The sequence below is a fragment of the Haplochromis burtoni genome, unplaced genomic scaffold (genome assembly GCF_018398535.1).
Source record: "Haplochromis burtoni strain Fernald_Lab_line unplaced genomic scaffold, NCSU_Asbu1 Contig_21, whole genome shotgun sequence".
Taxonomy (NCBI): domain Eukaryota; kingdom Metazoa; phylum Chordata; class Actinopteri; order Cichliformes; family Cichlidae; genus Haplochromis; species Haplochromis burtoni.
The window spans coordinates 2,253,169-2,277,577 of record NW_024582382.1 but is presented as its reverse complement, the minus strand read 5'-3'; the positions used below and the strand labels follow the sequence as shown (position 1 = coordinate 2,277,577).

The 24,409-nt window shown below is 38.6% G+C and overlaps 3 protein-coding genes across 6 annotated transcripts in view; 2 read left to right on the top strand and 1 right to left on the bottom strand.

The window, feature by feature from the left end:
* Window positions 1–6,045, top strand: part of ubfd1 (ubiquitin family domain containing 1) — a 7,227-nt gene extending 1,182 nt beyond the window's left edge. For all 3 annotated transcript variants that reach the window (XM_005920259.2, XM_005920258.2, XM_005920260.3), the window contains exons 2-7: window positions 2,190–2,459; window positions 2,576–2,784; window positions 2,864–2,929; window positions 3,046–3,151; window positions 3,230–3,312; window positions 5,624–6,045. In XM_005920259.2, coding sequence (XP_005920321.1) covers window positions 2,207–2,459; window positions 2,576–2,784; window positions 2,864–2,929; window positions 3,046–3,151; window positions 3,230–3,312; window positions 5,624–5,734 — 828 coding nt within the window. In that variant the 5' untranslated portion in view covers window positions 2,190–2,206 and the 3' untranslated portion in view covers window positions 5,735–6,045. The remainder of the gene's footprint in view (window positions 1–2,189; window positions 2,460–2,575; window positions 2,785–2,863; window positions 2,930–3,045; window positions 3,152–3,229; window positions 3,313–5,623) is intronic.
* A 79-nt stretch (window positions 6,046–6,124) lies between these two features.
* Window positions 6,125–8,990, top strand: rmi2 (RecQ mediated genome instability 2). The gene is made up of 2 exons (XM_005920263.3): window positions 6,125–7,959; window positions 8,621–8,990. Exons 1-2 carry the CDS (start codon window positions 7,671–7,673, stop codon window positions 8,770–8,772), a joined length of 441 nt encoding a protein of 146 aa, XP_005920325.1. The 5' UTR covers window positions 6,125–7,670; the 3' UTR covers window positions 8,773–8,990.
* Window positions 8,991–9,383: 393 nt separating this feature from the next.
* Window positions 9,384–24,409, bottom strand: part of zc3h7a (zinc finger CCCH-type containing 7A) — a 21,773-nt gene continuing 6,747 nt past the window's right edge. Inside the window, exons 3-23 of one of the 2 annotated variants that reach the window (XM_014333004.2) lie at window positions 24,148–24,187; window positions 23,749–23,952; window positions 21,951–22,109; window positions 19,829–19,909; window positions 18,513–18,566; window positions 18,387–18,426; window positions 17,948–18,291; window positions 17,608–17,860; window positions 17,478–17,512; window positions 17,244–17,388; window positions 16,946–17,104; window positions 15,599–15,804; window positions 14,853–14,953; window positions 14,514–14,695; window positions 14,288–14,361; window positions 12,408–12,544; window positions 12,220–12,325; window positions 12,011–12,119; window positions 11,787–11,920; window positions 10,195–10,358; window positions 9,384–10,105 (exon numbers count right to left, since the gene is read on the bottom strand). In XM_014333004.2, the coding sequence (XP_014188490.1) occupies window positions 9,916–10,105; window positions 10,195–10,358; window positions 11,787–11,920; window positions 12,011–12,119; window positions 12,220–12,325; window positions 12,408–12,544; window positions 14,288–14,361; window positions 14,514–14,695; window positions 14,853–14,953; window positions 15,599–15,804; window positions 16,946–17,104; window positions 17,244–17,388; window positions 17,478–17,512; window positions 17,608–17,860; window positions 17,948–18,291; window positions 18,387–18,426; window positions 18,513–18,566; window positions 19,829–19,909; window positions 21,951–22,109; window positions 23,749–23,952; window positions 24,148–24,187 (2,917 nt within the window). In that variant the 3' untranslated portion in view covers window positions 9,384–9,915. The remainder of the gene's footprint in view (window positions 10,106–10,194; window positions 10,359–11,786; window positions 11,921–12,010; window positions 12,120–12,219; window positions 12,326–12,407; window positions 12,545–14,287; window positions 14,362–14,513; window positions 14,696–14,852; window positions 14,954–15,598; window positions 15,805–16,945; window positions 17,105–17,243; window positions 17,389–17,477; window positions 17,513–17,607; window positions 17,861–17,947; window positions 18,292–18,386; window positions 18,427–18,512; window positions 18,567–19,828; window positions 19,910–21,950; window positions 22,110–23,748; window positions 23,953–24,147; window positions 24,188–24,409) is intronic. The other variant, XM_005920262.3, reaches the window with a different exon arrangement.

The window sequence follows — 24,409 nt, the reverse complement described above, 5'->3', positions numbered from 1 at the left end:
TATATATAATAAGAATTAAGTATTAAGTCAACTTCTAGTTTATTGATTTAAACGCTTCCAAACACGTCGATGTTTTGTATTATATCAAGGTAAACAAAACAAAAGTCTTATGTAAAGTTGCAAAGTAGACATAGATATGATAGGTAGCTAAATATAGTTCACAGGAATGTATTTTGTAAGTGATAAAGGTGAGCTGGGTTTCCCCGTTTTATTTTGTTTCGTTTTAAGCCATTGTGAGTAAGCCGTCTAGGTTCAGCCTCATTTAGTTTTATTGTTACTTTTTAATGAGAAGCAGAGTTTTGACACTTAGTCACTCAGCTATTTCACAACAATTTTGGTAAATTATTTGTGTTAAATACAACCTGCACAATTGTATGTAGTTTGAGTCTTCCATGGAAAGAAAGCATTGCTACCTTTCGCTTAAGTATACATATATGTGTTCTGCCGCAGCAGATACAGTCTGATTCTGTGGGAAGCGCCACATTTATCCCAGAAAGTCAAAATACATAATAAACAACTCAATTGGCACTTTACTCCTGGAATTTTTAGGACTGTAGCCTCTTTGTCAGCCAGTCATTTTTGCTTGATATGCTTACCAACAGTCTTTCAAAACAAGTCCTTCAGTGGAAAGAGCTGTGAAAAAAAACTTAAGTTCAGCGTCACAGCTCTGTTTACGTTTAATCTGAGTCACTTCCAGACTAATTGACATTGTGTTAAAGATGTTATGGCTGCATTTTGTTATAACCAACAGCAAAAAAGTCTGTTGTAAACTTTGCTGCAGTTTGCAAAGAAACTGACATGTCATCCAAAGGCAGTAGGTTGACATGAGGCTTTGAGTTCGGACAAAACTGGATTCAAGCTTTGAAACAGATATTGATATTTCGGTGGACGTTTTGTGAAAAAAATATCATGATTTGAGGCTGTTATCATTCTTTAATTGTTCTTGTGCTGGGATTAGCGGTCGACATACAGCTAGTTGAGATAGTTCTATTTATCTGCTGGTCTGCTCATAGATTGCCGTTATCATTTTGTTATGCAATGACTGGGTTAAACTCATTTACTGCAGATACTAGCATTTCATGTCTTATTAATTTACGGTAACAAGGCTGGGAGGATGATGGTTCCCCCCCACTAACAATGAGAACAATAGCCACAATTTCTGACAACTAAGATATCATCACTATGTTAATCTTTCTGTAAAAATCTGATATTATATATGTATGTCTGCCCTAATACTAATCTAATTCATAGGAGACTGTGACAGTGCAGGTGGTTGTCATTTAAGGCAAGGTGGTCAACCTCCAGCATAAAACACAAGAAACACTTGTAATAAAAAAGTTCCCTGAAAGAAAGACATTTGTAACAAATGTCACGGTAGAGTGAATATAATAGGAATATCAACATTTTGGTGGTTGTTATTTTTAATGCAAAAAGTTTCTTTGTTGTAAAAGAGAGACAAGTGTAATCATCTGATAGGCTGAGACAACACATTTCTTTCTCTCTTTAGAAAACTTTGTGGTTGTTATTGTGATACATTGTTTTCTGCAGTGCTGTTGTTGGCACTGACAACCTTCCTGTAATCAGATTCTGTTATGTGTGTCTTTTAACATCTCTTTGGTGATTATGGTGAATGTGATTAACTATAACTGGGAGTTTCCCTTCGCTAGCATAAAAAGATTTGCCTGACAGCACTCATTTGAGTGACCAATAACCAGAACAATTGGAAAGTCCAAGGAACTCAGGGAAGATCTAAGAAGAATTGTAGATGTACACAAGTTGTAAAGGTCTCTTGGAGCCATTTCTAAACAACTGCAGATTTGAACATCATTAGTTCAAACAATTGTACATTATGACAAGTTAGTCAGATGTGTCATTACTTTGCTGAGGGCTGGAAGAAGAAACAAACTGGAAATTGATTAAGATGGTCTAGCACCCAATTATTATTTTGTTATTGCCATTAAATATGTATATTGTACTATCATTCAATCTTGGAAAAATAAATTTTCAAAGAAATCATTAAAATCCCCAAATTACCACCACATGTGAGTGTATGGAGACCTTTGACCACATCTCTATAGGCAGTATCATAATGCATAGGCAGTCTTATATGAAAAATTTGAGATATAATAATTTAAACTTGGAAGGGTTACTTTAAAGGAACATAAGTCTAAGATTTCATTCTTTTCCAGGAAGTGAAGAAGTCATAATGGAAACTGAGGCAAAACCAAAAGAAGCTGAATCACTAGGTGAAGATGTTGAAAAAGGTGGTGCAGAAGCGACGTCTCACACAGATGCAGGAAACTCCACAACTCAGGACTCTAATATTAGCAATGGGGATGATACAGAGGACAAGGAAACAGTGGACTTGAAGATCATTTGGAACAAAAATAAATATGATCTGAAAATTCCTGTTGATAGCACCGGAGCCAAACTAAAAGAGAGCATTCACTCACTCACTGGTGAGAGCCAACAGCATACATTTCTTCTTTTAAATTAATTGTTACAATGAGTGTTGTTTAGCAACGCATAAACAATAAGAACTCAAAGATAGTTCTTTCTTTTCTTTTTATTTTAGGTCTTCCACCGGCAATGCAAAAAGTGATGTATAAAGGATTGCTTCCAGAGGACAAGACGCTACGTGAAATAAAGATTACAAATGGTGCAAAAATAATGGTAGTAGGATCTACAATAAATGATGTATTAGCTGTAAATACACCCAAAGAAGTCATCCAGCAGGAAGTTAAAGCTGAAGAAAACAAGAAGGAGCCTTTATGCAGGCAAAAGGTTTGATTTGTCGCCTTATTGTAGAAAGAGTTTTTTTGTTGTTTTTATTTGTCATTTTAAATCTGCACTATTATCTCAGCAACATAGGAAAGTTTTGGACAAAGGTAAACCTGATGACATCATGCCAGCTATTAAAGGAACAAAGGTAAGAGGAAAATTAACCTGTTATTAGCTGTAGATAAAGGTGCTTTTACAGTGATACAGTGTGTTTGAATATACACAACTAAACACAACTGACAGCTGTCTTGTGCCGCTTAACAGGAACGATTACCAACAGTGCCTTTATCCGGAATGTATAACAAATCCGGAGGAAAAGTTAGACTCACATTCAAGCTGGAGCAAGATCAGTTGTGGATTGGAACAAAAGGTAAGATTATAGCTAACCTACTTTTGCTAGCTGCACTGCACCATAAAGATGCTGATAATTTAAATTTCTCATCTGCAGAGAGGACGGAGAAAGTCCCAATGGGCTCCATTAAAAACATAGTGTCTGAACCCATTGAAGGCCATGAGGACTATCACATGATGGTAACTATCTTTTGTGTGGTAAAAAGCTGGTGTGGCTGTTCACTAAAGTGACTGAACTATGTGTGCCTCAACGATGGAGTCACTGTAATAGAAGGTTTTCAGTTAAAAAAGTTTCTTTGGTTGGTATACTATCCATTTTTTTAAGTAGTGATGTAATGACACTTGTTCCTAGCTAGGGTTAGGGTTCTTGTCTTTTTAAAGTGCTGTAGCGTTTTGTCTCTTGTTCTTTTGATTTGCGAATAGATACAAAAACCCCAAAAGGGTCACTTACAGGACCCTCAACACATGTCTCAGCTGTGTTCACACGTGACGGAGAAAAGGAGTGGGAGATTAACAGAGTGTGGTGGCAGCAGTGATGTGGGTGCTGTACTGGTCTGTTGTGGTGAAGAAAGAACTCAGTGTGAAAGCAAAGCTGTCTATTTACCAGTCGGTCTACGTTCCTACCCTCACCTATGACCTGTGAGCCCTGGGTAGTGACTGAAAGAATAAGATTGTTGATGCAAGTGGTAGAAATAGGGCGAGGAGCTTGGTCACAGTGTAGAGCCACTTCATATCAAAAGGATACAGTTGGTCATTTGGGTTGAATGCCTCCTGGGCACCTCAAAGGAGAGGTGCTTTGGACATTTTCCACTGGGAGGAAGCCCCAATGTAGATTCAGGACATTCAGGAGAGATTATGTCTTCTGGAGGCTTGGGAACACCTCATTGTGGCCAGGGGAAGAGCTGGGGGAGGTATTGGCGAGAGGGAGGTCTCTATTTAGACTGGGATAACCATTGGAAGATGGAGGACCCTCAGACAGTTTAATACTCATCCTGTCATCCTACATCTTTCCTGTCCAATGTCCATAATAGCCTGACAATAGATCTCTGGCTAGCTACAGTTGTTTCTTGATTGTTTGTTTTTTTATATAAAATGTTCGTCAGGACATGGTACCGGTATATCATCTTTAGCTAACTAACAGTATTGCTAATTGTATTGCTGCAAGTCTCCTTCTTCATCCAGTTATTGCTTTTTATTGTTGCTTTTTATTGTAATACCTAGTCAAACAGCAACATTGATTATTTTATTGGAGATTAACAAATCTGAAGTATTTTTCACTCTCAGGAGTATCTTGCTGTTCTGGAGTCTTTGTACCCAGAAATGGCTAACAACATCAGGACAAGCAGATACTTTGTGTGTGTATAGAAGTGATCAATACACGAAAAAAGACTTTGAGACCAAAGTATGTCTCTGTGTAATTTTGTTTGAATTTCATAGCAGCTTCACATGAGTGCATCCAATCAAATAGTATAATGTCTGAGCACATATAAGTGGGGCTTTGAGGGACTTCCCTGGTATTGAGCTTTATTACCACCTCATCAGATATCACCCTCAGTGTAACAGATCTAAATGCAGATAATGTTACACTGTAGAGCAGAGATATTCAAATGTATGATAGTGGAGTCAAAACAATGCTTTGTGTTGTCATGTTTTTGGCTCAAAAATGAAAAGTGATGCCTGCAGCTTCCTCCGAGTGTTTTTTTGCATCACTCAACAATTGAAAACATATTCAAAGCAGATAGACGAGGAGATGGGAATGATTTAAGATAGAAGAAAGATAAAAGCCAAACATTGGATTTGGTTAGCCAGGTTGTTTACTTTAAAATAACAGAAAGATTCAGTACAGTGGCTGTTTTTACATTAAGCATACTATATCATATTATATTGCAAAATAACATTTTAGTGGATTATAATAAATGACTCTCTTTGTGTTGAAAGGGCTTCTAAGAGGCACTGTGCACACTCAACATGTTAGTACTGGGTTGTACCTCATTTTTCCTTTAGAGCTACCTTAGTGGTGCAGATTCAAAAAAGTACTGGAAACATTCCTTGGAGATTTTGGTCCATGTCATATTCAATTGACAGCATCACTCCAAAATTCATGCCACGTTCACAGTCTCTTAAATCACCTTTATTCCCCATTCTGGTGCTCGGTTTGAACTTCTGGTGTTAGTCTTGGCCATGTTTATGTGCTTAAATGCATTGAGTTGCATTAGAATAAGTATGCCTGATAAAGTATCCAGTGAGTATGTATGACAGTAGACATTTAAGGCTTCCTGAAGTCCAGATTTTTGTGTCTTAACATCTGATCATAATGCAAGTGGTTGAATTTTATTTATTGCAAAAATAAGTTCTTTTTTCTATAAATTAAATTTGCTTTTAAAATCTATACAAGACACAATGTGTTTATTTATTCTCAATACATGTTTACATTTGCAAATGCCTCTGAAACCACTTAATGTACTTACCAGTTTGTCTTCCACCTTTGCAGGCTTTTCAGCTGGGTCCAACGGAAGCTTCGCAGTATTGGGTCTACTGGGTGCCTGCACAGTTTGTCGATGCAATCAAAGACACAGTCCTTGGAAAATGGCAGTATTTCTAATGTGCCTCTTTTTTGACAATGATGAACTGGGATTGAGAGGAGATGATAACATGAAACTGGAGTCAGCAGTGTCAGCAGTTTAAGGAACCTCTTGGAGTGTATTCCAAGGACACTGACGGATGCCTGTGGACTAATCATATTCTTTTTAGGTTTAAAGTGCACTATGTGGCAGCATAACATTTCTCAGCCCTGTTGATCATTCAAGGTTTTCAGCAAATCCAAGGGAAAACAATTACAAAAAAAAATGTACAGAAATTGCTAACACTTTTCTTCAGTTATTCTTAAAGAAATAAAAAAAAATATTTAATGAATTGAATGTGCCAGATCATTGCTGTCTGTCTTCTCCGTTCAGTATTAAATCCACGCAAACTTCGTCTGCATTATTTTATTTTTCCAAGTTTTACACTTAAGAACAGATGCAGTTCTTTCCAATTCTCTTGGCAAAAAACTGCTCGTGCTGTCTAGTGGAATAGAGGCTGTGAACAAGCAGCAATTTTCATGTCCTGCCACAAATTGTGAATTAGATTGAGGTCTGGAATATGCCACTGCAGAACCTTTAAAGTCAATCCTGTGCAGTTTTGGCTTTCTTGTTGTGGGTCATTGTCTTGCAGACAAATAAATCTCCAGAGTAGCAGCTTTCTTGCAGACCGCAGCATGTTTTCCTCCAGGATTTTGCTCTGTTATTAGCCCTGCAGTGATGTGAAGTGCTTGCCTTGTATTAAACAGCCAACAAAAAGTTTTATTATGGACTTGAAATGTTCAGACTTCCTAACCCTTAATTTTCAAGGAAAAGTTACACGATGAGGGGTGGAAGTGAAGCTGAATCTATAAACCACATTATGCAACTTTCTCAAAATGACTTATTAGTCTTGTCATAGCGGAGGTGAGTTGCATAAATTCTAGTAATAAACTCATTTGTCATGATTATTGTCATGTCCAGAGTGGCATTATGTAGTGTTCATTAGTCTTCAACACTTTTTGGCAGATTAATAAACAGCTCTGTATTTTTAGGAGCTGAACAACAGCAGTTGTTGGTATGTTTAATTAGTATTAATTTGTGGTTTTTCATTTTGTTTATTCAAGCAGTGTTTTTCACAGTAATATTAATCAGCATCACTCACCCCTATAATATGCAACTAAAACAATTGTTGAGACCCCCCTCCCATGTGGCTTTAGTGAATATTATGCTGCAGTCAGAGCTATTCCTATGCATCCATGGAGTATGCATCAGATTTAAATAACAAAATGAGCTACTCCTTGGACTCAGATGTACATGTTTTTTTCTTGGTTTCCCTTCTTTATTATTTTTGATTAAAGTATCACAACCATTATAACGAAGATGCATAAACTGAAGAAATCAAACACAAATTCAGTTTAACAAATTGTTTTAAAGCCATATTTTGCAGCAATCTTGCATAAATGGCTATCAGTATTTAAAAGAAAAACAAAAATATCAATGGAGACACTTTCTATTTTGTCCATTTTAAAAAACATGTTTTTTTTTTTAATATAGCTTCAGGATTGTCGGATTGTAAACATACACTACTGTACATTTCATTCATTATCACAGTTTGTCAGGCTGATTTCTATACAAGGTTTTCGCTCTTTATCACAGCAGACTAAAACTTTGTAACATTCACAAATGGACCTGATGCCCAGAGATCCCCTCTGTGATGCTTACAAACAATACGGAAATGACAGTTACACTAATTAAATGTGTTTTATCTGTGAATTTCCCCTCTATCATATGCTGCCTCCTATTCACCTGCCTGTGATTGAAGTTCAGTTTTGATGCTTTTACTCTGAAGGAATCAGGCGAGGACGTGTTTTATTGCCGGAAAAGAGTGCTGCCACGACTTCCGCTCGTGGGGAGGCGGGAAATGAAAACGCTGTCGCAAGTTGTCCGTCGCTTGACGCCAGCAGCAGTCTGTCAGTGATGTCCAAAGTAGAGAAGACAGACGTGGAAAAGACACGTCCCCCGCCTGTTAAAGTGCTGTCGGGACAGCTGAGGGCGGCAGGGAACTGGGGCACCGCTGATAGCGCGGCCGGCTGTGTAATTAGACTGGGCAGGGGACGCTCTTTGCCTGTCTCGCTGGTGTGGATGCAGGGGACTGTGCTGGAAGTCCAGCAGGACAGAGACACCGTGCTGTTGATGGATGAGACGGGGACTTTCATTGTTCAGGGTGTTAACAACATCCCCAAAGGGAAACCGTGCTTGTCCCAAGGTAACTGATCCAGACCAAAGCTAGATTCTGTTTCAATCCACACAGAAGCTAAAATTAAATTACCTCCCCCCCCGAGAACAATGAATGGCTATTAGGCATATATACCGGTAAGTGAAAAGAAACTGCTTTTGTTGCTTAGTCATTATTGGGACCAATTAGAAAGGGGACGTATATTCTGTTTGGTTAAAGAGAAAAATATAGCTTTGTCCCCATTTACTGCATTTTTATCTAGTGACAGAATCAAACACAAAATGACATTACATTCTAGGAGTTATTAAGAAGTATCTTAATAGAAGAAAAAAAATCAACAGGATAGACTCTTTTTAATTACAAATAAAGTAGAACTACTATTGTTAATGAACTCAGACCTGTATTTTAAAATTCTAATAAGGTTTTAACACACTGCAAGTTCAAAAGCTGTAGTTGAACAACAATTTTTAAATGAGATCATTTTCACTCTAGATATTAGTGGCCTGTTATTGAATTCATGAGAATCCTGGTTAATGTGAATATTTTCATCAGTGCACAGCTTGTTAGGCTGAAAGGAGAGCATTAATCCTAAAATCTGTGGCAGCAAGCTGGCAGATTTATCTCTCCAACCACGATTTACCGTTGAGATCACTGTCGGTCAACAGTTCACCACTTGCTGCTGTTCTTACAGGGAAATATGTCATGGTGATGGGCATCATTCAGGCGATCTCACCAGAACCAGTCATCCGTGCAGTGAAGATGGCAGACCTCTCGGAGCTTGCTGCACTTCACAGACGGATGTGGAAGCTTGAGGTGGATGACCTGCAGCAGGTGCTGGCTTGAATGCTGGGCTGAAGTGCTCCTCCTCCTGTAGCTTGCTACATACTACTGAAGTGTCAAATGTTACGCCAGCAGACTTAAAAGATGACTTTCCTTTCTGCTGGACTTGTTTGATGGAGGTCAAGTGATTAAGAAAACTGGTGTGTGTGGCTCCTAATCCAAAGTTGTCACTGGAGCTGTTAGATGGATAACCTAACCTTGACCAAAAAAACAAAAACAAAACTATCTTCATTGTACTAGTACTGTTTTGAGGTTTTGACTCTTTGTCAGAATACCATTGTTAAGTAAACATGGTCAAATAACTTTTCAATAATACATCAGGTCTTTATTAAAACACTGCATCAGTATTGACATGAGAGTTCAAAACTCCCCATTGTGTATAAAGCCATCACTGAGGATTGCTCTGAACTTGTTTAATGTAAATGATTTTAGTTCAACTCTAACAATGTTACCTGTAACATACAGGCTTGTAATATATGGACCATTATAAGACAATACATCAACCAACAATGTATGAAACTGCTTTCATAATGATTACAGTGAGATGGACACCTTTTCTGTATTTAGTTACTGGAATTGGGCATGTGTATGCTTAAATAAAAGCCATTTCAAAACAGATTAAAAAAGGAGCTTTATTTGGTGTGGTGCCCATTACATTGGTAACACTATTAGATAAATGGAAAGTGAAGATGACCTATGCTTACTGATTAAAATAAAAGAATGTCAACTCAACTCTTTATTTAAGTAATTGATACTTAAAACAGTAAAAGGTCATTAACATATACAAACTATTTGTGGGAAAAAATAAATTTTGTTTAGGTCAACTGTAAGAATCTGAACATGACTCTGATCAAGGTTTACTCATGCTTCCTCCCTCCCCACCATTTTCAGGTATGACAGAATGGTGCACTGCAAAGCTTCTGGAAAGTGTTTTAACACTCAGTATTTGCTTTTAATGATAACACTCCTGTAATTCTGATCAGAGCAAACAGCCATCATTCAGGGGGCCTGTCCTGTATGCCCTCCTTTAAAATCATGCTGTGATCAGGCTATTTCCTGTGCACGTCAGAGGCCCTCAAAGATGACCTGATTCGAGACTGAATACTGCATCATTTGCAAGTCTGCATGAATATTGTGATCACGTCATTATTTAATGTCTTTAAGCAGAAAACTGTATTTTCCAAAGTCATTGTCATTTGGTGCTATAAGATGGTCTTTTGTGGCTTTGGCAAGTTTCATCAAAAGGAATTCCCTGCGCTCCCTCCATTCTTTTAGTTCCTGCTCCCCGTGAGCCAGCTTACACAAGTCATCCTCTGTGCACGTGCCTTTGAGGAACCTGCCAAAAAGTGACAGCAAATGTCAACCATCGAAAACAATCAGACTCGTAACAAGACACATAGTACGCGTTGTTTCTGATAAACTTACCTCTCACAAACTTTGAAAGTGCCTGTGGGAAATCGATACTGCCAGCAATTCTGATCATCCTCAGAGTTGAAAACTCGTTCTTTGTGTTTTTCTGAAGTGATATGCTGCTGCCACTGCTTCTCACTGTTGCAGTTTTTACCACAGAGCCAACAATGATTGCCAGCCTGCAGAAACAATTCCATTTAATTAATGAAAACACTTTCATGAAAGACAGGATAAATGATGGATTTAGCAATCATGGTATCACCCACTATTTGGCGAAGCCCTGTTACATAAAACTTTCACACTGGCCATCTTGTTCAATTAAAGCTGGATGCGACGAGTGCCGTCCGAATAGGATTGTAAAACCATATGCTAATTGGCTAACACCTATTCAAGCAGAAACCCTGGATAATTGCCACAATGCTTAGAATAACCAACATTTCCAAAAAGAACTTAATGTTCTATACAATAAAACTTAACAAGTGACAGAGCTTGTTGAACTCGACAAGAACGCCTTTTACAGAGGTCAGCTTGAAGGATAGTTTTCCATAGACTTATACAGGATTTGACCTTTGACCTCATGGCCAATAAATAAAAAGGCACATTTAACGAAATTCAGCACTGGCTTTGCTTCCAGTTAAAAAAAAATTAAATAAAACATTCATAATTCAGGATGCATAATTACGGATGTTGCCACTGAACAAAGCCTCAATTACATTCTACTGAATAGGACACAAATAGACTTTCCGCTTATAATTCTGAAGTATGCTGCCTGGGGCGCATGTGTAGCTAGTGCATTATAATGCAAATTCTTTATATACGAATCCACACAGCCACAAAAAAAATACAGACATCCACATCCTCATAACTCAGTCTAGTCTGATGACTAATTTATATCACACAGACTTTAGCGATCACACGGACGCAGGAAATATAATCCAGGCAAAAGAGTGTACTTAAAGTAAGCACAGGCTTGTACTCCAGTCCCCACATAGCTATTCCTCTCAATTCTACCCCAAACTCACATTCTGTTTAAGGATCTATGCCCAAGTATAATTCTTACTATTTCAGCTCCCATTTCGATCGCCCATTCACTCTCTCTTTCAGACACCCCTTCCAAGTATGAATGAACACAATGAGATTCATAACTTTATGCACTCTTTGGCTTAATTTGGGCAATTTTTGGTCCACGCTTGGGCTTGGTTAACCTTCATACTACCTATCACACCACACCTGGGCCCAAAACGAAAAGCGAGCCAGGACATAATGCACAGCGTTCAAATGTATTCTGGCATGTATGCATCACTCAGTCCAAGTACACTTTAGTGTACTAGTCGATTAAAAACTGCCAACTTATCTAAAAGGCAGAACTCACCAGGAAACAGGAATAATTAGGGACAATCTAAAAAACAAGGTGAAAGAGCATCCACACAAATACCGTGTTGTTATACATTAATGAAATAGGAATGATTAAACTACCAGGTAGTGTAGTTTACTTGCAAATTAGGGAAAGAACCACAATTTAATAGTCTAGCTGCAAACATCCCTGAGCACAATATTAACTAGATGCCACTGAGCTACATTTCATATCCACTAACTTATCAACTCACCACTTCCTCTGCGTAGTCAGTTGGCATGTGGATCTGTTTCCCATTTTCTCTGACTGAGTTAGTGGAAGTTTCATCACCCCAGCCAGGCCTTTGAGACTGCAGCCATTGCTCATAAAGTTGATCCATATCTCCAACTAAATGAGGGGATATAATGTGTTTGCCACATCACATTCACCAATTAAATTTTACACATTAAGAGAGCCAATCGCTTCAACAAAACTCACTGTTGTTTTCCTTCATGTAGGTCCAAAGGTCTCTTTCTTCCACACTGTGAGCAAATGTGCAGTTCCCAATGTACTGACACTTCTTGCCAGCTGTCACATGCATGCAAATCTAAACAGAGACCAGAAAACATTTGGTCTCCATTATTCGAAATCTGAATATATTATATGTCTGGCAAATATAAGATGGGAAGACGGTGCTGGAAACATACCTCAAATTGAGATGGAATGGGTTTTTTGGTTGGAAGCGGTCTTACAGTTGTCCACTTTTTCCTTTCATGGGAACTTACAAGCACCACCCGCCTGTCTTTTGCCCACCTGCGACAGAAAGACAGCGTGACTCAATAATGACATAATGGATTGTAGTCCCCCACATACACAAAGACATCCAAATACTTACGTGTGTCTTGCCTTGGCTGTGCAATACTTCTTGTTTTTGTCAGCTTCACTTAGTTGGCCGTTTCTCCAGCACTGGCCACAAACAAACATCATCTTCAAATTCGGAGGTCCAAATCTTCTCAGTGCACTGGGAAGCTGCTGATTATATTTTGAAGGACTTGTTAAAATCTGTGACTAAATATAAATTTTCCCTTCGCAACAATGAAACAACTAAAAGAATTAAAGGAATGTATATACTGCAAGGCTAATGACAATGGCAACAGCTTAGCGTGGGGAAAATAATTACAAATTCAGCAGCAGATCAAGTAAGTTGGCTCACTTACAAGGAAATGAACAATGTGTCATGTTTGTAGTACTGTCATTTTAATGGAGGGAAAGAATATCAACCACAAATCCATAAAAACCACATTACATATAAGTTATAAACTGATTTGGATATCATTGAGTAAAATAACACTGAATCCCCAAACAAAGCATCTTACAACCCCTGTTGCAGCCTCTTGTAGTTGGTCACCAGGTTTGCACACATCTCAGGAGTGATTTTGGCCTACTCCTCTCTATAGAAGCTGTCTGAATCCTTTAGGCTTCTTGGCTGCCGGTTGGCAACTCAAAGCTTGAGCTCCCACCGATTTACTATAGGATTTAGCACTAGAGACTGGCTAGGCCACTCCATGACCTTAATATGATTCTTTAGCCACTTCTTTGTCTGTTGGCAATGTGTTTTGGATTACTGTAATGCAGGAAGACCCATCCACTACCCATCTTCAGTGTTCTGGTTGAGAGAAAGAGGTTCTCGTCTCGCCTTCTCTTAGACACTTAGAGGTTCACTGGCAAATTTAAGATAGGCCTGTACATGTTGATGGTCTTTCCAGCCTTGTGCAGGTCTACAGTCTTGTCAGTGACATCCTCTGACAGCCCTTTGGTCTTGGTGGTGGAAAGGTTGTAATGGAAGACATTTCTTAGCCCTTTTCCACTAGTACTTACTTGACTCAAGATGTTTTCCATTTCAACGGTGCACCACTTAAATGTGCATGGGGTCATTATAGCAACGTAGCGAAAAGTCCTATGACGTCATTTGTATGCAACACAAACACCACAACGATGGAGATGGCATACCTGCTGCTTGGTGTATGTAGGGACCATGGTGTTGTTTTATTTGTAGCAATTTCCCTTGCTGCCGGGTTTCAAAAATGGCTGTTTTTATTTTCATAAAGGAGACGCTCTCATGACTGATCAAGTGACGTCAATCAGTGGCATGCGGTCACATGGTCGGACTGCCTCAGATTGCTTGGAATCCCAGCCAAGTAGGTACTAAAAAGGTTCCAGGTACTATCACCTAATGGAAAGCCCTTAAAAATGAGTTGAGCCGAGCTGACCCAAGTACTTACTAGTGGAAAAGGGCTCTCTGTGAGAGCACAAGTATCTGTAACTGACTAAATGGCTGTTTGCCCAATCTGTGGGAGTCAGAATTCTGTTTGGGCTGTAGGGTATCAAATACTTATTTCACTCATTGACACGCAAATCAATTTATGCAATCGATTTTTTGTTTTGATTGAATTGTTGTCTCCATTAAAATGAATATACCATAAAAATTAGAGACTGTTTATTTCTTTGTGAGAAAAAAAGAAATTCAGCAGAGCATCAAACAATTACTTCCCCCACTGTACTTTAATTCAGGGCAAAAAACGGTCTAAAATACGGGTTCTTCATTTCCTTATTGTTAAATGTAAAACAAATGTTTTAACTTAACCCTTAAATTCATATGTCAGAGACAGGAATTTTCCTTTGGGATCGATAAAATTCTTCTTATTGTTATTTTATGTATGTTTAATGTAGAAATACCTACTAGAGAAAGGAAAAAAAACAAAACACTGGTTTTACCTGAGCTCCCTGCAATGAAGCTGTTGCATTCCAAAACTTATTAGCCTCTTGGACAATGTTTTCGTGAGTGATACCTGTGTAATCCAGAAAACCAAATATCCATGTAATTTGATTTATTTTTTAAAAACATAGCATTTAAAATGACAGTCTTTTATGGGAAAGAAAAGGGAGCATTTCAGATGCAATACCACCCAGTTCTTGTATCATTTTCAAAGAATAGTCTTACCAAGCTCGTGCTGCATCATCCAGACCTTCAGCTCGATGAGGCTGTGGGCGTAGAAACAGTCATCCTCTCTCACGCAACCGTACCGGACTTCGTGGCGACAAAGATCCAGCTGGCAATGGGGACTCAAGGGTCTTATTTTGGAATACCGGACTGTATTCTCTTTCAAAATGTGGACCAGGCACCTTCAAAAAGAAACAGTGATCAAACTCGCAATCTGATAATTCTTATGTATTTCCAGAATATCTTCATATTCTAAGATCTAAACACTGTAAGAGTAAATCCTTTAAGTCACAAATAAAATGAAGATGGTTTCATGTGCTGAAATGGTGATTGACTTACTTATGATCCTCAAAGTCATGCTTTGTCACAGGATGAGAACAAACTGAAGGGTCATCTTTGTTGGTCTTGCTGATTATTCTGGGTTTGTGGTCAAAGCACACCTGCAGAACAGCACATTTCCCATAAAATATCTGTTTTAGGCATTAAACTAACAAGACAAACTATATATACACACTTTTATGCTATTCACACTTTGATCACCTATAAAACGTGAGCAGCATAAAAAGTGTCTCGCATTACATTCCAATGAAAATGAAAAATATATTTACTACTGTGGTTAAATGAGCCAGTTTATTCATTTCATAAATGTCTGCATTGTTTTCTGCATTTAACATATTTGAGCAAAAGAATCAATTTACAACGAGGCCAAAGATTTTCTCCTCAACTCACAAGGAAAAAACAAACAAACAAATCCCCACATGGCCACATGCAGCAGCACTACAACACTATCACTACAGTCTATGAGATGAATGCACACTGATAGATATCCTACTTCACCATCTGTGCATCAGCACATTTATTTGAAACAAAACAGTTTCGCACCAAAACATTTAGCATAATATTAAATGTGAGGATTTTTCCCCCTTGAATTTGTATTTCCAATTACTTTTAAAACACTGAACCGAAAATATAAATTTTTTTAAAGCAAAGATTTGGCACTTTAATATAACTTAACCAGAAGTACTGGTCATGCCTTGCATACATCCACACTAGTTTTGGATAAGACACTAAATCAAAATACACACCCCACAGAGAAACATGAATATCCCATGATGCTCCTGCAAGATCTTGGGAACAGTCAACCTGATGTTGGAGTTTGGCCCAAAAGGATCGAAGAGCAGTTCTCTGGAAATAAATCCTTTCCGCTCCAGAGTCCAAACATCAATTTCTTCTTGGCAGTATGCAAATGTGCAGTGGCCAGGATACAAGCAATCTTTTCCAACAGCCACCTCTGCAACACGCAAGGTCACGTTTTATTATCACAAAGAGTGCTAAAAGCAAAGTCAGTCATAAAACATGTTAGATGTTCCTCTGAAGATAAATGTGTACATGTTCTGTAGGGATAAGTAGGTAAAATAAAACAGGAAATAGCAGTGCTGTTGCATGATTTTTTCCTGCCTTGCTTTTCTGAGTGAAAGGTACAGAGAGGGAATGGGGCATATTGTTGTTGCTCCTTTAAGCCAGAGGCAGACTTAGTCACAGAGCTGAACTGACATCTGTGTTCATGAGAAAGCCAGTGGGGGGGGGGGGGAGGGACACGCTACACTAGACACTGACACTGTTGTAATACACGTCATGCCTCTGATTTCAGAATGCTGGCAAGCTTTCTGAAAACGCACACTGGGACAGCATTGCACCACATTTGTTGGTTTTAGTGTAAACAAGCAAAGAGGGAATGGGACCTACTAAGAGGGATTTCTTATCTTATTCAGTCTCTGTAAAAAGGTGGTAAATGATTCGAGTTTAAAGTGGGGCTATTAAGCTTTTCCTTATTTTCTATGTCATGTATACAGTTAAAATGGTGGATGATCAAATAAAATACAGACCAAACTTCTATTTGGGAGTGGCGACCAATCAGAAGAAAGTTTAAAGACAGCGTAGCCTTAAAAGGGAGAGGAGCTAAACTGGTAATTATATGATAATTAAGGGTTTTTTGCAAAGTTATCAAACAATAACAATGCGGAGCTGAAGATGAACATAACAAAATAAGCGCACTGTAACAATGCAAATGTGCAAAAAGAGCTTTGATAATTCAGGTATTTCTTGGCAAAACAAACGTAAATTAATGTTTTGATTTAGTGTAAGGGTGGGGAACTCCAGGCCGGTGTCCTGCGGGTTTTAGATATCGTCCTGGGTTAACACACCTGAATCAAATAATTAGTTCATTACCAGGCCTCTGGAGAACTTCAAGACATGTTGAGGAGGTAATTTAGCCATTTGAATCAGCTGTGTTGGATCAAGGACACATCTAAAACCTGCAGGACACTGGCCCATGAGGCCAAGAGTTCCCCCATCCATGCTTTGGGGAATCAACATAAATAAATGAAACAGGTTGTGAGAAAGGCATTTACACTAAAAATAAATTAACTAACCTTTGCAAATGTAATAAGGTCCAACATATTGAGTTTTTGTTGGTCTGGGTCGAATGAGTTTCCATGTTTTGTCTGGCAAATGCTTGATTCTGCCAAGTAATACATCCTTTTTGCATTTATGGTCTTCCGTATGAAGTGTGTAATCCAACACTCCAGGCCCTGTGAATAGAGAAAATATGAAACAAGTTGCACCAAACCCTACTTCCCATCCCATCCTCAAAGACGGTGACAAATTTGAGCTTACAGCAGAACAAAAAGCAGACAGTTAAATAAGTGTACTGTCAAAACAATTCCTCACCAGTTTTGACATAGCACACTGAACAGGCTTGTTTGAATTCATGCGTTTCAGCTAGGGGGTTCTTTGCTAAATCAACAGCAGCAGGGAGGCCTTTTACATCAGGCATACCCACAGCCATCCCCATTGGGGTGTGATTATTGTTGATCTGTAATAACAAAGAAAAACAATGTGATACGAGCCTGTAACAAAGATTGAACTGATGATGGTTCGATATTATTGATAAACAGTAATTACCTGTGGAAGGAATGCACTTGGAGCATAATCTGAAACTGTGACAGTAGGAGGGGAAAAATGCTTATTTGTGTATCTGATACAGATGGAAAAATAGTGATCTTAGCCCAAGTAAAGAGGTGAAGTAGCATACCTGGTTTAAAGTCTGATATGCTGAGACTATCCAGAGAGTCCAGTGGTGGTGAAATGGGGTCAAAAGTGTCCATACCAAAATACGCACTTGACCCCGATTTGTGATAGAGAGGCGGCAGCGTTACAGTGCACTGATGTGGACCACTGGGGAGAAAAGGGTTGATGTGTGATGGCATCAGGAATGGACTTGACATGGAACTGCCTGAGGCAATACTGGCAGGTAAAGGAAGAGGCCCCTTCACCGTAGGAATAACCTGACAGAGGAGATTAGGGAAAGTCACACGTCTGTTCAAATATAAACTCACTGTCTTATTGATTTGCCAGGGATTCTGCTAACTAACCATAGTAGATTCGGGGCCAGCTTGGTCCAGAAGATCATCTAGGTCGTCCCCAATGATGTCCGTATCAAAATCTTGACTAGTATCAAGAATTGGGTAAGGCTTACTGGCTCGGCACCCATTTACGAATGTGAGCGCAGGGAGGGGATCGGACGTGGATGCAGACACAGGCAGGGCGACAGATTCGAAGCCTGGAGGTTCAGATGAGGGGACAGATGAAATATTGTTGGTAGAGGGGAGTTCATCCACCACTGCTTCATTCAGAGGTAGGTGCACTGCCACCGGAGGTTGGATGGGAGCTGGTCCTGGAGTCAAAACACTGCTATCCTGGGTTAACTGAGGCACTTCTAAAAAACACATAACAGGATGGACAGATTGAGTGATTTTAGCCCTGGCATCTTTTGATATGCAAATACAAAGGTTATCAAGGACCGAAACTTACCAATTTCTATATTTTCAACCGAATCTGAGCCATAAGAAAACTGGAAAATACAAATTGTTATTGATCACTTTGTGTCTTGGAAAACTACTGCTACATATTTTCTTTTGTGTGGCTGAGGTTGCTTACCTTGTCACATGACGCATCTTGATAACTTGATCCTCTCAAAACATTCAAGGCAGGCTGTAAATAAATAAATAAAATCTTTTTATGAATTCACTTCCTTATCATTCGATTAACACAGCAATTCATTGAAAACCACCTCCACGAATCAGAGTGGTTTTACTTGTTTTGACCATAACCGGGGACCCATTATGCTCCAAGCTCTGCATTTAATTTTTGGACAGAGCAGTTTTAGCTCCTTTTCCTTTAAGCAAACTTTGTTCTGAGTGGCTATTCCATTGTGAACAGAAAGTCTAAACAACAGGTGGAGTATGTGTGGAGAGCAGGTGTGGGCTCACAGACAGGGACAACTGCAGTAACCAAAGCAACTGATTAGCATCACATTAAGCCAAAAGTTGTAAAATCTGACTCAAGCTTAACTTTTAGTGCACTCTGAATCCTGAGCTTTTGGATTGCAGGGATTACATGTTTATGTCAAATATTTTAGCTGCCTTAAGTCTGACATCATCATCATTTCCAGGTCCAAACTCAAACAAACACTGATATCGCAGAGTTAAAATTGCCCTAACTTGTCAATAAAATGTTCCGTGTGGTTGCTCTCCCACGTGTTACGATAAAGTTTAACATCCAGGTATCCATGAAAAAGGGGCTTTACAGGATTGAAGTGTAACAAAACCTAAAGTCAGCAGGAAGTTAGCTTGCTAGTTTCCATCTAAAGTTGATCCACCTTGTTCTGACAGAGGGATTTATAAAAAAAAAAACAAAACAAAAACAAAAAAAAAAAAAAAGTGCAGCTCTGCTCTCTCTTTGAACATCAATGGAGACTGAAAACTAAACAGGAATGGAGGATGAACGTTAAGTTGAGTGTCCCTGTTGGGCAGAGACAGATGCAATCATGTGGCAGTGAAAAAGATGCTGAAAACAGACCAAACTTCAGTCAAGAGAATGCCTGTGATGATCGATCCACAACACAGGGTTAGTCATGCACCTACTGAGCCTCAGAGATATTCTTTTGTGAAGAATAGTTACATCGCAGGGTTTTAAAAACTAAGCCTAAAGATGTGATGCATATGAACTGTGCTAATGAACAGCTAGAGAAGCATACAAGAATCACAGGAATTTTTTAAGGGGTTTGTTTATAAATAAAAAAAATATACAGAGCATTGCAACATGTAAAAAAAGAGAACAGCCTTAATGAACACAGTAGGAGCTTGGACCCAGAAGCAGGGTTTGTAAGTCATTGCTTAATTAGCGGATATACAAAAAAATAAATAAAATTCTGAAAAACCTAACAGGTCCCCTTTGTCATCATACATCCATACCTTACTCCTCACATAAGCTTTACGGATTTTCAACCCCAAAGTTTTGGCAAGGTCCTGAGTCAGCTGTGTGACACTGGAGTCCTGGGGAAACAACACAGGACAGTTACCGCCTTTGATTCTTTATGTTTTACAGCTATTAATAATCTCCTACATCCTATTCATGTTAAATTAAGATTTTTTTTCTCGAAATCTTTCACTGCACTATTTTACCAACCTGGAGAGTCTATCTAAAATTAAATCTGACAGATACCCCCCCTCCATTCATAGTATTCTATACAAATACATGACAGAAACATGGTGCTGTGGTGCAGTTGAGACCACTACTTTATAAAGCAGAGCTTCTTAAAGCATGGCTGTAATACAAAGTCTTCCTGACATTTTTTGTATCCAAGGTTACATTTGCAGTCCTTCAAGCAAGCAAATTTCTGTACCAGAATGCGTACAGAGGTTAGGGGAAAGAAAGGGTGTGGGTGGAGGTGGACAAAAATCTGGCTACAGACCAAACTTTCTTCATTTTTTATATTATCTATGATGATTCAAAGTGCACATGTAGAATTACTACTTTTATACCTTTACTACAAAGATCCAGTGAATGTAACAGCACATGTTCATACTTCTGGTATATGGTTTATGCAGCACAATACACCTTTTATGAAAACAATCTCTAACTCACTATAACAAAATCTTTAAAATCTCTGTCTGCAAAATACTCCTACACGATCAAGAGTTAAGCAGACAAACTTGGCATACAGGTATGTCTGCCCCTGACGGTGCTTCTCTGTCATATAGGCCATGTGGCCAAGCAACCACCTACCATTAGGCTAAAATGACCAATTACTGGTGATTTATGCTTCTGTTACATCGTAACCTCAAACTCCTATAAAAACCCTATGGTCTCTGCACTCTACAAAGTCTGCCTGTGGAAGTCTAAAGCAGGCCTTTGTTATGGTCAGGTTTTTCCCCCTTCAGGGGCTAACATTGTTGTCCTTCACGCTTTTCCACATCTTTGTATATTTCCCTCGTATACGACAATTGCCACGATTACCCTTCAAGAATTTACTGACATTTGTGAATCCTTATGTTGATGCTATGGTTGCTATTCCTTTTATTGAGAGGATGATTGTTATCCTCTCATTGATAAATTCAAAAAGTGCAGCAAAAAAGCAGATAGGAGGAAACAATGATGAACAGTCCAATCACAATATTTTGAGGTTGTGCCAACTTGACATGTAGCTACATTTCTCGGGCGGCGTACGTAAGGCTATGCCGTTTGAGCGGTTTGTAGTTACGACATAGATACCGTATTTTTCCTGCTGAAGCATAAATCCCCAGAAAGAAGGGAGACCCAGGGGGAAATAAAGTTCCAGCATTTTATTTATTTCTCTCAGCTGAGATACAACCACAAGATAATTAACACAAAGCACCAGCACAAACATAAATACCTGCGACAATGTCAGCCATTTATGTAGGTTTAGTTGTAAAGAAAACTGTAAAGACTCCCCACAGAAATCTAAGTCAGGCCTTATTAGCATTTATGCACTCGTAACACTTAAAGCAGAGTATTGTTTTCATTTCACAACATTAAGTAGGAATAACTCAGTATTCATTTGAATCCAATTTTATTTATATAGCACCAACATTAGCCACAAGGTGCTCTATACTGTAAGATAAAGACCCTGCAAGAATACAAAGAAAACGCCAACAATCAAATGACCCCCTATGAGCAAGCGCTTTGGCAACAGTGGGAAGGAAAAACTCCCTTTTAGCAGGAAGAAACCTCCAGCAGAACCAGGCTCAGGGAGAGGCGGCCATCTGCCACGACCAGTGGGGGTTGAGTGATTTGGCAACATTTGGTAATTTAAAACTTCTCCTGAGCTGAAATTTGAGCACTATTTGTACGAAAGGAAGAGAAATCAGTAAATTAAGATGGCAGAAAGCAAAACCGATTGCTAATTACACTGAAGACCAGGGTATATCAGTCTATGAAACTTTCTTAAGTCCCGCTCATTTGCTAAAGCAGTCATTTGGCGTATCCTCTATATATATCCAGTATGAGAATTACTAGCTAACTTGTCCATGACAAAAAAAAAAAAAAAAAGGTGGGGTGATTGGGCCTCCTTACCTGAGGCACTGCTAGAGAGCATTTGGCAACAGCCTCATAGGCCTCTTGATGTCGCCCCAACTCTTTCAAGGCTCTTGCTTTTCTGTACAGAGCTCTGTAGTTGCCCTCATTCAACCGGAGAGCCTTTTCACAGTCTTCTAGTGCTTGGTCATAGAGTCCCTATGGAAAAAAAAAAAAAACATGTTACAGAGTAAGAATACTGAGGCATGGTCTGTGTGCACAAAACAAAAAGTTTCCTGTGTCCTAAATTGACATTACACGTTCAGTGAGTTGACTCAGGTAAGGGTGTGGTGTGTTGTTTTTCCTCCCTGAAGACAGCAGAGTGCTTTTCCTGCCATGTAACATGACTCAATACAGGCAAACACACTAACAGGAAAGTAGGGTTGATTTTCCACCAGTTTGATTTACTGGAACCCAGTCTCTCCCATTACTAAGTTACATTTTGATGAATGAAACCTACACCTTTCTGGTGTATTGTTATATGTTTTCAACTAGTTTCAAATGGATTTAATACATGACATACACTATAATTTAATATCTTAGAGCAAGCCTAGCCATTTCTTAAGATTCTTTGTCTTTGTGCTAAGCAGTTGCTATCTGTATTTAGACTTGAGGTATTACACTCACAAAGAAAGAAAGCAAATGAGCATATTTCCTAAAATGTGACATTTTATATATATTTTATTTTTTCTAAATGCAGAGTGTTGGTAACAATTTAAATCAAAGTTAAAAGCAGCACGTGTTATTAAATCACTGTCCAAAATCTAATCAATCTAGTGTCAGCTTCACCAGTACAGAACAGAACTCTTGGATGTGTTTTTATAAAGACCAAAAATATATATCTGGCATAAATCGACCTGGTTATCAAAGTTAAACACCCCACATTCAAGAAGAGATATAAAAAAAAGAAAAAGAAAAAAACCCCCACATGTTTTCAGAGGAGCTAAGCACAGGGTTAAACAGGGGGAAATATAAACCGTCTGTACAGCCATCATCACGAGGAATGCGAGGACCCTGGACAATATCATGGATGAGCTCAGAGCAGTGATTAAGTTCCAGAAGGAATATGGTGAGTGTAGTATGATGTGCTCCAGAGAGACATTGCTACACTTTCTGGACTGAATTTAGACTGTGCTGAGCCCCTGGAATGTGTCCATCTTACTTACAGAGGAAACTTTCTCCTGTCAATGCAGTCTGAATTCAAACTGAATTCAATCTGAACGCACTGTTTGTATTCCTTCACTACCAAATTGCTCTGGCAATCAGTTGAGCAACCAAATTTGGCACACAGATAAATCTTAAACCCATTAAGTTTCTTATTTACATGGCAAATAAAGACATTATCATGCTGCCTAGCAACCACATACCACTGGGTTAAAATGACCCATTTCTAGCATTTATGCACCTAAGAAACCTTATTAAAACATTCTGTCATTTTAATTTCACAACATCTTTCCATCCACAAAAATTTGAATAGTGCATGACATGTGTCATAGCAACCATCTACCAACATACTACAATAACAATTACACAGCAGAGCAGGGGAGCAACAAAAAAAATGGGCAGTAACTATATTTAACTGTATTATCTCAATATGATTAAGTAAATCACTTTGCCAACAGCACAAACAGACCAAACAATAATGTAGCTTGTTTTTCACATCCAAAATTTTAGTACAGTATCTTATCCTTAGAGTTTTCCTTCTCACCATTATGCATTTTACTAACAAAACTAATGTGTAAATTTTAAGAGCAAAGTTTGAAAGTGACTTGTGATCAATGTCGTGCTCACAACTTACCGGAACAATATTTAGGTATGCCGCAGCTCGATTTGCATACAGCTTTTCTAGTAAACCTGTTTGAACACAGATATCTTCTGATTCAGCATAATCTGCTATATTCAGTGCTTCAGTAAACATCTCGATGGATTTTGTCCATTCTCCTTCCCTAAACACGTCGTTTCCTTCTCCAAACAGATTCCACACAAGGTCCTTTATGAACACCTGGAAAATTTAAAACATACAAATAAAACAAAACATACAAAGTCCAGTAATATAGTAATACGTCTTTACACAGATGCAGGAAATTATATCTTGCCTTTTATTTTTTTTACCCAATAAATTAAAATAACGTCAAATTTGTTTAACTCAAATTTTGATGGAACTGGGTCACCGTCCATTCAAATTTACACTGCTTACCTCATACTGCTCCTGACTCCCAGGAAATGGAAGGGTTGATCTAGAAGAAATAAATAAAAATGAAATTACAAAGTGCCAGCCATTAAATAAATTATGTATGTGTGTGAGAAACTGTAAATTACATTAATTACCCTGATCTTTTTTACCTTTTTTTTTTTTTTGAAGTAAAACATCCTAAAAACTGTATTGAAACCAAACCATCCATTTTGTAATCGGAAGGTTGCCGGTTCGAGCCCCGGCTCAGACAGTCTCGGTCGTTGTG